The sequence below is a fragment of the Bacillus rossius genome, chromosome 14, assembly GCF_032445375.1.
Source record: "Bacillus rossius redtenbacheri isolate Brsri chromosome 14, Brsri_v3, whole genome shotgun sequence".
Lineage (NCBI taxonomy): Eukaryota > Metazoa > Arthropoda > Insecta > Phasmatodea > Bacillidae > Bacillus > Bacillus rossius.
The window spans coordinates 16,786,058-16,799,082 of record NC_086341.1 but is presented as its reverse complement, the minus strand read 5'-3'; the positions used below and the strand labels follow the sequence as shown (position 1 = coordinate 16,799,082).

At 35.9% G+C, this 13,025-nt stretch overlaps 1 protein-coding gene across 7 annotated transcripts in view; it reads right to left on the bottom strand.

Annotated features, from left to right (window-relative positions):
* LOC134538684 (uncharacterized) overlaps positions 1–13,025 on the bottom strand; it is a 248,037-nt gene that overhangs the window by 10,051 nt on the left and 224,961 nt on the right. For all 7 annotated transcript variants that reach the window (XM_063380103.1, XM_063380110.1, XM_063380102.1 and 4 more), the window contains 3 exons: positions 11,243–11,424; positions 9,156–9,267; positions 5,818–5,997 (listed from right to left, as the gene is read on the bottom strand). In XM_063380103.1, coding sequence (XP_063236173.1) covers positions 5,818–5,997; positions 9,156–9,267; positions 11,243–11,424 — 474 coding nt within the window. The remainder of the gene's footprint in view (positions 1–5,817; positions 5,998–9,155; positions 9,268–11,242; positions 11,425–13,025) is intronic.

The following is a 13,025-nucleotide window of genomic DNA, read 5'->3' as shown; positions in this document are numbered from 1 at the left end:
GCAAGTTCAAACAATACAATACAAACTTTTTTTTACAATCCATTTCTGTTCAAAATTCACGATGAATAAATTACATTAAATGATTTTTATCATGATAACTAGGGGTGTGCAAATACTCGAAATTGCAAATATTTGTGCAAATCAAATATTTGATTCGATTCACATTCGAAACCAAATGAGGTATTTGAAAATTTCAAATATTCGAAAGTTTTCGAATGTATTAAAATATTACTTTTGTTTGACAAAACGTGTGATACAATAATATGTCGAACCTCGAGAAATCATTTTACCGAGATAATTAATGGAAGAAAAAAAAACTGTAAGCGGAGCTTTACTTACATCAAATTTTAGGTTAGGTAAATGGGCATTCTGAGAACAGTTAAAGTCAATGTACCGTGAAAATGATCATAAATGCTTACGATTTAAATACAAACTTTACTTGATGTGTAGCATAGTTAATTTATTATATCCAGTTGTCCTTAGACAATTTTTTGGCGAGCCATGTGCCATATAAAAGTGTAAAACTATTTAAAACAATGCCAGCGCATCAGCTTTCAATAATAACCTTTAAAAACTAATGCACACATACTCTTTGGTCACAATTCTATTAATTTTACTAATACAAATCTAGAGAATTTATTTTAACAATATAAAAGTAAACACAGCTGCCATCATGGCTACAGCAAAAAAGAAAACGTGTCCGTTTGTGGTTATGGCCAGCAGAGTGGCCCATGGCCAGAGAATTGTGTTGCTAGAATTGCTCCAGCGCAATCGCTTTTTAAACTACCGAAAATGTTACGTAAATAATTAGATAAAATTAAAAAGACACGATAAACAAAATTCATTAAAAATTATTTTGCCTTGACACGTTTGATTCCAAAAGACTCTGAGAACGGAATATTGACCATGCTTACGAGCATTTGTAATAAACAACTCTTCGATATATTGATTGGTAATCGCTTGACTATTTATTGCGGAAAATGAAACTGATACATCGAAGATCTGTTTACTTTCATAAACTTTTTTTTGCTGTTTTTAATTTTCATGATAAGAAGTGAAGTTCAGAACATTGTTTTTCTGCTTCTGGGAACATTGTCACTTCCAAGAGGCAATGCCTGGTTCCAGAACATGTAAAGGAATTGGTCTTTTTGCACTGCAATTTACGTAATGTTGATGGCAAGGTGTAGGCTTGGCTTTTAATGAAGACATTTCTATACCACTGATTGTGTTTTATTACTAAAACATTGGAAAAGACATAAAAATTTACATGTTACTTGAGTAATAAAAATGTATATAAAGCTAAAGAACATTACTCTTTTAAACAACAATTTATAATATGCCAAATTTTGACTGTAATTATTCAGATTTATACTTAGAACTTAATTAGAAAATATTTGCAAATTATTCGCTATTCGCAAATATTTTCAATTATTTGATTCACATTTGATTTGCATTAAAAAAGTCACATTCGCACAGCCCTAATGATAACACATTAATTTTTGGTAATTTAATTTACGTTTTGTCAAAAGACTAATTTATTTCATGTTTCTGGTTACATTTTGGTGATAAATGGTTTATTAACTTGTATTTCTATGTTATATGTTGTACTGAAATGCTTTACGGTGTTATTTCGGTTTTATCTCAATTGACAAAATAATCTTATCCCTAAACATAAAGCATTTCCAGAGAACATACAAGTTGAGATATTCTCATCACATCTGTGATGTTGTAAATTGCAGAGGTATATAGTGGATTATAAAACATTCAAAAGATAAGAAAAAGGAGAAATTAACAAGATATGTTTTTCCTTCTTCTGTGACGAGTACTACTTTACTGCAATATTTGAATGCAGCTGATTGGCCAATTTTTTTTTTATATATTGGTTACCAGTTATTCAGGAATATTAGGTACCGTCAGTTGGGGTAACATTGGCCCTTTGAGGGTAACTTTGGCCCAAGACAAAAAACATGTTAAACCATGTTACAACTCTTCCAAATATTTATTAGATGTGATGATACATATGTAACATATGTAACATATTTATTAGATGTGATGATACATATGTAACATATGTATCATCACATCTAATAAATATTTTGAAGAGTTGTAACATGGTTTAACATGTTTTTTGTCTTGGGCCAAAGTTACCCTCAAAGGGCCAATGTTACCCCAACTGACGGTACCTAATAAAATGATTTTATAAATACCATTTGTTTTGCTTGCAAACTTTATAGAACATCTTCTACATAAATAAATAGGTATGTAAATGTTCGTTCGTTCAAAATCTTGAATCTCCGAAAGTTCTTCACCAAATGCTTTGAAATTTTGATACAAATTTGCAATTGAATATGTGGGTGTTTTTATACACCTATGCGACACCTGTGATAGGTAAAAGATTTATATATATACATATATATACATACATACATACATATACATACATATATACATATATACATACATACATACATACATACATACATACACACACACACACACACACACACACACAAAACGGTGGTCCTTATTTTTCACAGTCTTGATTTCAAATCGCCCCCCCCCCCCCCCCACCCAATTTTTTCCTTTTGTTAAAAGATAAAAAAACGAGCCCTTACTCATTAGGATCAGAGGTCGGGAACCCGTGCCGCATCGAGCCTGAAGTTGGGAGGACGAAGCGCTTCCCGGCACGAGCCGTGACACACGCGGGCGTGTCCGTGCAAGCCTCGATATGTCCGAGCCTAGGTCCTCCCGCACTTCTCAGATCTATTTCTCAGTTTGTCTCGAGCTGTTGTGTGTGTTACAAGTCCCCGCTATGAAGCAAGTACGTGTTCCAATTTAAGAAGTGACGATAAAAACGTTTATTTAGTGGGTAAAGTGTCTCACCAAATTCGTGGTTCCAAGCTACCCTCAAACAAGCAAGTACTTTAATTTTTATTTTATAATTTACGGGAAGTGAAGATGTCTCTTGCCGAAAGTGCTAATTTAGTGATAAGGGAGTGTTTAATTTTTTGGGAGAAGGCAAGGATCCCTACGAGATCACTGCTACATTACCAGGAAAAACTCATTAAATAACATTCTCATTGGCGTAACCTACAAAGGAGTTCTCATCGGTCATCGGAAACGCAGCGTGAGCGTGAGAATGAATTGGAGAATGGATTGACAAGAAGACGACAAAACGGGAGGAACGGTCAATCGAGAGAGCCATTAAATTTGTTGAAAGGAGGGCCAAAGAACAGGCACACCGCGAGGTTAATATTAAATTTCACTTTGATGCAGAAAGTAGTTCTGAAGAGTCTGATTCATCCGACATAACTTCATCTAGTTTGTCCCTACCTTGTCCCACCAAAATAACAGGACCCACCGAAGAAAATTCCGATGAACCGGATAAATTAATGCGCGGTCGGAAATGCATTTTCACACCGAAGTTAATGGCAGCCTTGGATCGTTGCCAAATAAGTCAACGGAATGCAGTATTCATTTTAGAAGCAGCAGTTGAAGCACTAGGCCTTAACATAACAGATATAGCTCTCAATAGGACTTCTCTACAAAGATATACAGAAAGGTTTAGGAAAAATAACTATCTGAAAATTAAACAACTATTTCAAGAAGATGTGGCTAAGTTTTTAACTGTGCATTGGGACGGTAAGCTACTTCCAGCATTGAATGTGCGAGATCCAAAGCAAGAAAGGCTGTCAGTTATAGTTTCCTATGATGTTAACAAAGAAAATTTGTGGGGGGTATCAAAATTAGAAAATACATAGTTCAGGAAGAGAGCAGGCCTCAGCTGTTTGAACTGTTCTGGGAGACTGGGGATTGCAAGAAAAAGTTCAAATTTTGTGCTCCGACACTACTGCGTCTAATACAGGACGTTTCAGTGGTGCTGTAACGTATTTAGAGCAATATGCCGAAAGAGAGCTAATATACTTCCCCTGTAGACATCACATGTACGAGCTAGTTTTGCAGAGTGTCTTCGAACAGGAGTTTTAAAAGGCTTCGTGCAGTCCAGATATAGTTTATTTCAAAAAAATTAGAGAACAATAGAATACATTGAATCACAAAAATTATTTCACGGGGCAAACTTACCTAAAAGAAATATTGGATGAACAAGAACATGCGAACATCACAAATTATTTGTAGGATGTGCCGCAAATCCAAAATTTAAAACATGATTACCCTGAACTGACTGAATTCTGCATAGTTTTTATTGGAAAGGATCCGGAACAGAACCACAAAATTAAACCTCCAGGAGCTCTCCTTCATGCCCAATGGATAGCGAAAGCTTTGTATTCCTTTAAAATGTTTTTTTTTTCCTCCTCCTCCACCCAGTTGTCAGTTAGCCTTGAATGTGTCTGAAGTCAACAGTTTAAGAAATATATGTGTGTTCTTAGTGAAACTTTATGTTAAAGCCTGGCTGGAGTGTTCGTTAGCTGTACAGGCTCCATTGAATGACTTACTATTTATAAAACAATTGAAAAAATATGAAACAGTAAATAAAGGTATTTCGTCTGCTGCATTGAAGAAATTTTGCAGTCACTTATGGTATTTATCAGAATATTTGGCTATTTTAGCACTTTTTGATAAAAATGTTGATGTATCATCAAAAATAAAAATGGTTGAAAACTTAAAAAAGGAAAATCTCAACATGAAAAGAAAGTATTCTGTTTCTCCAAGCGATACTTTTCACCTTACAGGTAAGATCACATTTCTGTATTTATTTTTGCTTATGAAATTTATGAAAATATTGTAAACATAACGGAAACATGTCATTATTAACCATGCTTGGCTCAAAAACCATTTTTATATGGCCTATACATAAAATATTATTATAGAGTATAATAAATAAATGGTTATAGAATTTTTTTCTTTTTGTTTCAGATAAAAATAGTATTGGAGACTTCATTTCTCAAAAAAGTTTAAATTTCCCGAAAAAATTAGAAATCAACACTAACTTTTTGAATCCTAGCCCAGACTTTTAAGATGCAGACGATGACTATTTAGAGTCAAAAAACAATTAGTAATTTAAGAGTAGTAAATGAAAAATTTAAATTTTCCAAAGGAATTTTGTATATTGTCATTTAACGGAAAAGGGGAAAAAATAAGGGGTGGAGAACCTAGAATTACGAAGTTATTTATTTCCCCCCCAAAGGCTGTGTCGAAGATTATAGGATGAAATTCCTGGAATGTAAGGAAAAAAATCATTAAGGCGTGAATTTGTTTAAGTTTGAATTAAGACGTTTTTTATACACAATCCAAATCTGTATTTCTTTTACTAAAAAAATATTCATTGAAAAATAATAAAAAAAATAACAGAATTTTTAATTTATTAGAGAGTTTTAATTTTTAACCCTTCAATGGTGATGCGGCACTGGTTAATGTTAAAATTTTCAAAAGATCTTTTGTATATAGTCATTTTAAAAGGAAAGGGAAAAAATGAGGGGTGGGCAACCCTGAATTACGAAGTTTTTTTTTCACTCCTATAAATAAGGACCACCCTAATATATATATATATATATATATATATATATATATATATATATATATATATATATATATATATATATATATATATATATATATATATATGTTTCATGTCTTTTTAAAATGTTAGTGAAATAGAATTTTTTTGCAACTTTCAAAAACTGGTAAAAATATTTTGAAAAAAAAAAAAAAAATATGTATGTAAAACAAGTAAAATAATGACAACTTTACTCAGGTAATTATTTATAGAAAGCCCACGAAAAAAATCTTCAAACACACGGAAATGTAAAATTACAGGCTGTAGAAGATAGTTTTGCAAATTCTTTTTTTATTTCTTACCTGGCACGTCAGGCAGTTGACCTTGTGGCAGACTGGGCACTTGAACTCATTCACGTTGTCCTCGAAGATGCACCAGCCTCTGCAGTCTGGCGTCTTGCAGTGGAACGCGTTCCCAATCTTGTTCTCGGCTTGCGCCACCGATTTGGCCAGGTGTTGCTCGTAAACTTGCAGAGGTACCAACTACAGCAGACATTCATTCATTATTTTTTTTTAGGATTACTAGGATACTTTTCCTTCCCTAAGATATGGCTACTTTCTAGACATTTGTGGCAAGAAAAGGTTTCAATGTGCAAATAGCAATAAAAAGAGACCCGGAACTTTTGCGGATTCGTCTCGCCTCAAGAGAAAAATTCAAAGTCATAGGTGCTGTCAACACATGTTTGCTTTCCCACTGGTTGATATCTTAGTGAGAAAACTTATATCCTTGTGAATTGGCACTACCTGATTCGCTTACTTCTCTCCTAGCTGGGCAACTTTGGCTCACGGTCGCAGAGGGGCGTGTCCAAATAACTACGGTCCAATCATGAACACAGAGTGAGAGTGTGAAGGTTTGCAGTCTTGCGACTTAGTGAATGCGTGAAATTTCCATACCTCTAGCAATAAATAGGGTTCGTGTAATTTTCATAAAAAGGATTTCAAACCAGCTGTGTGTTAAAACTTTCTAGCATTGGCTGTGTTTCCGTCAGCACACAAATCATAGTGATCCAGTGCGGGAGCAAACACGTCCTGAATGGCCCGGCCAAATGAGGCAATGGCTTTTCTTGCAGACGGATGCCAATTACAAGGGAACAAAGGCATACTTACTGCAGTCTGAAGAGCAATCAGATTTTTGTCGAAAAATAAATGGCCTCAAATGCCCTGTTACATTGTCAAATATTTGCTCCAACAATATTTAACAATATAGTTGGGGGGCAGTATTGGATGAAAAATGGCTTCCAGTCTCCTCCATACAAACTATACTCACCATAATAGTCATTACATAATAAAAATAAATATTTGTAGAATTTTTAAATTATATAAATACAATTTCCTTTTTTACACATAGAATCATGTTGTATACAACATTCATATTATTATTATTATTATTATTATTATTATTATTATTATTATAGTAATTTCACTTTCATAACCTCATTAATTGACCATCTGTTCTTCACCATTTTAAAGATTTGGAAACAGATGTAATTTATGTTTTCAATAGGCACGATTTTGATTAGCTTGTGGCATCCGACATCCAACACATTTTAGAACATGTCTTATATGTAAAATGTTTTATGGAAACTAAAATCATCCAACTTGTCAAACAAACATGGCTGCACTATTGACATATTCTGTGATGTCAAAACCGTCCAAATGGAAAGTGTTGGAAGTGAAAATTTGACAGTGACAGGGCCTTTAGCAATAAATTATAGTATGTATTGAATACAAAACACTAACTAAAATAATGATGACTATATCAACACAAATATTTCCCATCTCGTGTTTGCCAAGGACTAGCGTGACACTCCTCACTCCAACCCACTAGCTGGCACCTATCCGTACAATCATAACCACCTGTCATCCTCACCCACTATCAGTCCCCAATCACTTCTTCACCCACTATCAGCCCCCAATCACTCCATCACCCACTATCAGCCCCCAATCGCTCCATCACCCAATATCAGTCCCCAATCACTCCATCACCCAATATCAGCCCCCAATCACTCCATAACCAACTATCAGCCCCCAATCACTCCATAACCAACTATCAGCCCCCAATCACTCCATAACCAACAATCAGCCCCCAATCACTCCATCACCCATTATCAGCCCCCAATCACTCCATCACCCAATATCAGTCCCAAATCACTCCATCACCCACTATCAGCCCCCAATCACTCCATCACCCACTGTCAGTCCCCAATCACTCTATCACCCACTATCAGTCCCCAATCACTCCTTCGCCCACTATCAGCCCCCAATCACTCCATCACCCCTGTATCCCATTCCCAACAAGACAGTACGCATCAATAAAATTATTTTTTTTTTACTTTCCAAACGATACAACACTTGCACACACATTTTAATTTATTTTTGTACTCTCTGGTACCTGAATTATAATGCTTTAAGTTGCTTATTGTTATTTGAAGCTGTGAATGAATAAATATAAATTGTAATAACATTTGTAAAATAACATAAATGATTTTGTACCCAAGTACATAAATCAGGAGGTGCTTGATGAGCATTATTTAGTAGAATATAAATTTAAATTGAAAGAATTTAATCTCAAATTTGAGAATCAAATTGGGAATTGAATTTTGTCCATTTTAGACACTGACCCAACAGTATAAATGATGTTTTAATGTAATACTAGACAAGGTCGTACATGGAATGATGGGAATGCACTACATACATTTTTTTTAAAGTAATAAAAAATTATATGCAAAATAAAAACTATTAAAAAACTAATTTCTAAATCTTTCCTAAAGGTTTGGTTGTTGATATTTTAACTCCTTGAAAGAAACTAATTATGACTTTGACATTGCATCATACGTGAAATGCAGACACAAGATTTTTTGGTTGTATTTTCATGCAAAATTTCATTTTTTAAAACAGGAGTTTTCTACGTATTTGTTTTTACTTTTTATAAAATTTATTCATTAAAAATGATAGCATATTACTGAACAAATATGACAATTAAATGTTCCATGATACTACTTTCTCTAAAACAGTGTCATTTTGACTGATACATGATGCACTTTTTAAACATAATGATTTATATTAAGCATGTCTAACTATTCTAAACAAATAAAAACAAATCTGTAAAGTATTTCTGTGTTTGAAAAATGTATTAATGTTGTAATGACAAAATGAGTTAACTACTAATTACAGTTACTAGATTAAAATAAAGTAAACATTTTCCTATATTTTTTTTACATAAATTGTGGTTTAAACTTCATGCTAAGTTAATTAATTTCATTGAATTTAATAGTTAAAAGATCACTTATTAGTCATTACGGTTAATTTTTGATTGAAAACGCTTATTAGTTTTATTATTTAATTGCAATTTGGTGCTTTGTGGTGTTTTTTAACTTGAATTCAGGTGTTACATGGTGTATTAACATTCTTTTCTGCGTTATTTCGGTTTTATCGCAATTCACCACATAATCTTGACTAGTAAAATGTCATAAGAACTATTACAACTGTAACTAGCCCCATAAACTATAATAGTTTATTATTTAGTTATTTTTTTTATTATTGTATGGCACCATGGACCATCATCTGCTATGAAAGAGGAAGGATTCCAAAAATTGACCCCCTCTCGCCGCGGACAATTTTAAGATACATCAATTACTTACAGCTTTTATCTCCCTCTCCTGTAGGACGCTGTCGCAGGCATAGTCCGCATCTCGGTAAGGACACTTCACTTCTGCTTCTTCGTTGAACCGCACAGTGTTTGCCAAGCAGCCCCTGGAATTATCAACACACGCACCTTCAATTACGTAGTTAACACACATCGCTACAAATGGACTTAAAAGTGATGTCACAGAGCAACAACGGCCCACTATAGGCCTGCGGGCCACATCTTGTCCCCTGTGTCATTCCTCACGGCCCGCCTAATTAATCTCTCAGCAAAAAAAAAATATATTATCAGATATACTTTAGTATATTAACTGTCTTTGTTTGAATACATGTTTGCACACCTGACAGCGTTTAGAAGGCAGAGTATTCTCACAGAAGTAATCAAAAATTGTATTAAATATTAATTTGACTACATTCATGTAATAATGCAATATTTAATTAATTCACATGTGCCTGGCCCTTGGATATGTTGCTCTCAAGAAGAGTGAAGTTCGCCATTGCTGACACAAGAGGATGAATATTCGGTCTGTACGAGTTCGCTGATGGTTTCGAAAATTTTTGAGGATTTTTGTTTAGTCGTGATGTGCCTAGTCCAAGACATTATAGCACTGAAACAGCTTTTAAATGCAACTTGCATCTGAGAAATGACACATGTGTCATACTTTTGGGGGCAAAATAAAGTTTTTATAGAAACTATTTTTCTCATTAGAAAATACATAAGGTATTATAGTAAAAAAACACATTAAAAAAATGTTTACAGAATTAAATTCAGTTCTTACATGGAGAAAGAAAGCTTATTTTCTAAAAACAAAAAAAAATTCTCAAAAGTAGTGTGATGGGAAACCTATAATATGCAATTCTTTTCTAACAATCTCTGGTACAGGTAAAAGTTTGCAGCGTGATTGATTCAACAAGGTAGGATTTGCTTGATAAATGCTATCTGCACTAGTGCAATACATCTGTGAAAAGTCAAGCGAGGAAGGCTGGAATAAAAATTAGTTACCCTTTCTTTATTTAGGAAAGTCTTTTTGCAAAAAAAAAAAAAAAAAAAAAAAGTAGACTAAGCAAACACAACAAAATGTCCATAATTGGACTTGTTTCTGCCTCCTTGGCAAAATATTATCATATGTGGTACAAGCGCGTACCTTTAACTGCAGATCCAGAATGAAGGGAGTGACGATAGCCCCACCTGAGACCAAATTTCATTATTTTGTTTTAATTTTGAAGGTATTTTAATAACATAATAGTTTTTTTCATCAAAAGTTGTAAGAAACTATTAAAGTTTAGTATTCGAGACCACAAATTTGTAAGTATTCCAGGACCTTTCTCTAACATGCATCCTTTCTTTGACCGACAAGATGTTCAAACAATACCAAGTGAACCAAATTCAGGACTTTTTCAGGATCACTATCATTATCAGTATCAGGATCATGATCATGTATAGTAATCAAAATAAACACAATACAAAATTGATCTAGGTACTATTAGTAAAAATGCAGAAAACCTTTTTAAAGATAATTTCCACGTGACAAAGTCTCCAACTTTTTATATTTGATGTGTGACTCTAAACTGAAGTGAAGTGTCAAAACTACAAAATGCAAGTTAAAAAAAAGGCTGCCTGAAATCAAAATTTTGTTACATTCAGCACTGCTGCTGTTTATTTGGGGACTTTTTCGTGACCCAGTTGTTTCGCGACTTTCGTAATTTTCTTGACCTGACGACACTCTGTACGATAGCGCCTCCCGGAGGGGAGACCCAAGATGCACATAAAAGTTCTGCCATTCCCGATTACACCCGAACAATTCACCTTCGGCCAAATTCGGGATTTGTTTTATTTTCGCGCAGGAAAAAATGAATTCAAATATTAAAAGTGGTCCGGTTAGGTTAGCTACATTGAAACACTTTAAAACACCATGGACGGTTGGTTAGGGTTGGTACAGCTACATTAAAATAAACAGAGAAATATAAACATGTATAAATAAACCCGAGGTTGGCAGAAGGTGAACTGTTCGGGTGTGATCGGGAATGGCAGAACTTTTACGTGCATCTCGGGCTTCCCCTCCCGGAGCCGGGTTTCGGGTACCTGCAGAACGTGTGCAGGCAGTCGCGCAACACGACGCCTTCCCCCGGCTCGCACGGCGCCAGGCACACGGCGCACTCGAAGGGGTCCGTGCTGGGCACCAGGTCCGTGCGGTCCAGATCCACCAGCTCGAGGTAGTGCTGTCGCCTCTCCGCCGCGTCCTGCCGCCCCTCGGCGTGCTCCGCCTGGGACCACACATCGCACCAGTGCGCGTCTGGTCTGTGTTGGTGATGCGAGATGTCTCTCTTAGGCCGAGCCCGAATACGCCCCAAGTACATATATAGTACATAACAGCTAATCTATAGGGGCAGGCATTTTTCGCGAAAAAAAAATCTGACCTCTTATTGGACTGCAACAAGCTATACCCGTTTCAGCGGTTTCTTCCCTGTGATCGGCGGCCGTCTGCGAGAGACACGTCGTCGCCTTGTTTGACCGAGCCACTCGGGACGGGTTAAGCTTCCGCAGTGAATCACTTGTGATTGGTGTGGTAACAATCTACATGTACCTGAAAGAAACTCACCCAATCACTAAACATAGACGATGCTACAGTGCTTTAACTTTCATCTCGTCTCGGAATCTTTTTCGCCAAATATGCATGCCCCTACTAATCTACAAACGTTTGAATTATGGTAATTTTTGATATTATTATTTTGAAAAAAACGAATTTTTTCCCCGTGTTATTTCCATTTTATCGCAATTCACCACATACTCTCGTCTCTGTTCAAAACAAAACCATCGTAACGCAGCTTGAATAAATTCCAAGACTGGAGGTTGCGGGCGACATCCAGTCGCCTGGTGCTCCCGGCGGGCCTAGCGGTTCAATGCCCCGGTCTGGTGCTCAGCATCGGGGTCCGCGACGGCTGTGACGACAGTCCCGTGGCATGCCTGGGGCTGCTTCGTCTAGCACCTGCTCCGAGCCCGAGAAACCCCCACTTCCTCACCGCAAGGTCCATCGCGTTCATTTAAAACCAGAAAACGACTGCCTCACAGCAATAATATCCATTACATGTCCCATTCAAGGGGGGGAAAAAAAATGAATATATGAATGGTTGGATTAAATGCAATAATGAAAGAAAGGCTGCGTGAAAAATAAAATAAGGCTTAAGGCCTCCTCAGCATTAGTCATTACAGTGCCTAAATAGACTTTTCCAGGAACTTCGAATAAAACTTTCTTTACAAGGATTTTCACGTCAAAGCTACGAAACAGATCTAACATTCGCAGTTTGTGCCGATCTTTTACGATATCTTCAGGAATAATATTCACATAATTTGAGAGTGAACAGCCCCCAATCTTTTTATGTTTAAAGTGCGGCTATAAACTGACGTGTGGCATAAAAATAAAAAAAAATTTGCAAGTTACAAAAACGTTGCAAGAAATTAAAGTTTTTGTGACTTTCAACGCTAGTAATGTTTATATCGAGACCACTTCATCAGTTTCGTGAATAGTTCTCGTATACAGTTTTACTTTTTCGTGACCTCCCATGTCTTTCGTGGCCCGTGGAATCCTGCATTAGATGGAGCATTGACAAGATTAATTAATTAATTATTTAATTTGTAGGAGGGGGTGGGGAAGTTGCACCACGAGATAGCCCGCGGACTAGCGGCAGGGTCCAACTTGCCGAGGACGGTACGCGGCAGCTTTGAATATATATACTGTATAGAAGTCGCGAGTGGATAGGATTTACTCTACGTTTTTCAGGAGCGTATGATGAGCAGCTTGGGAACTTCACCGCTGCAGTGCGCTGCCGTAACGCCATGTATCGTCTTAGGTTGTTATTTGCACGTT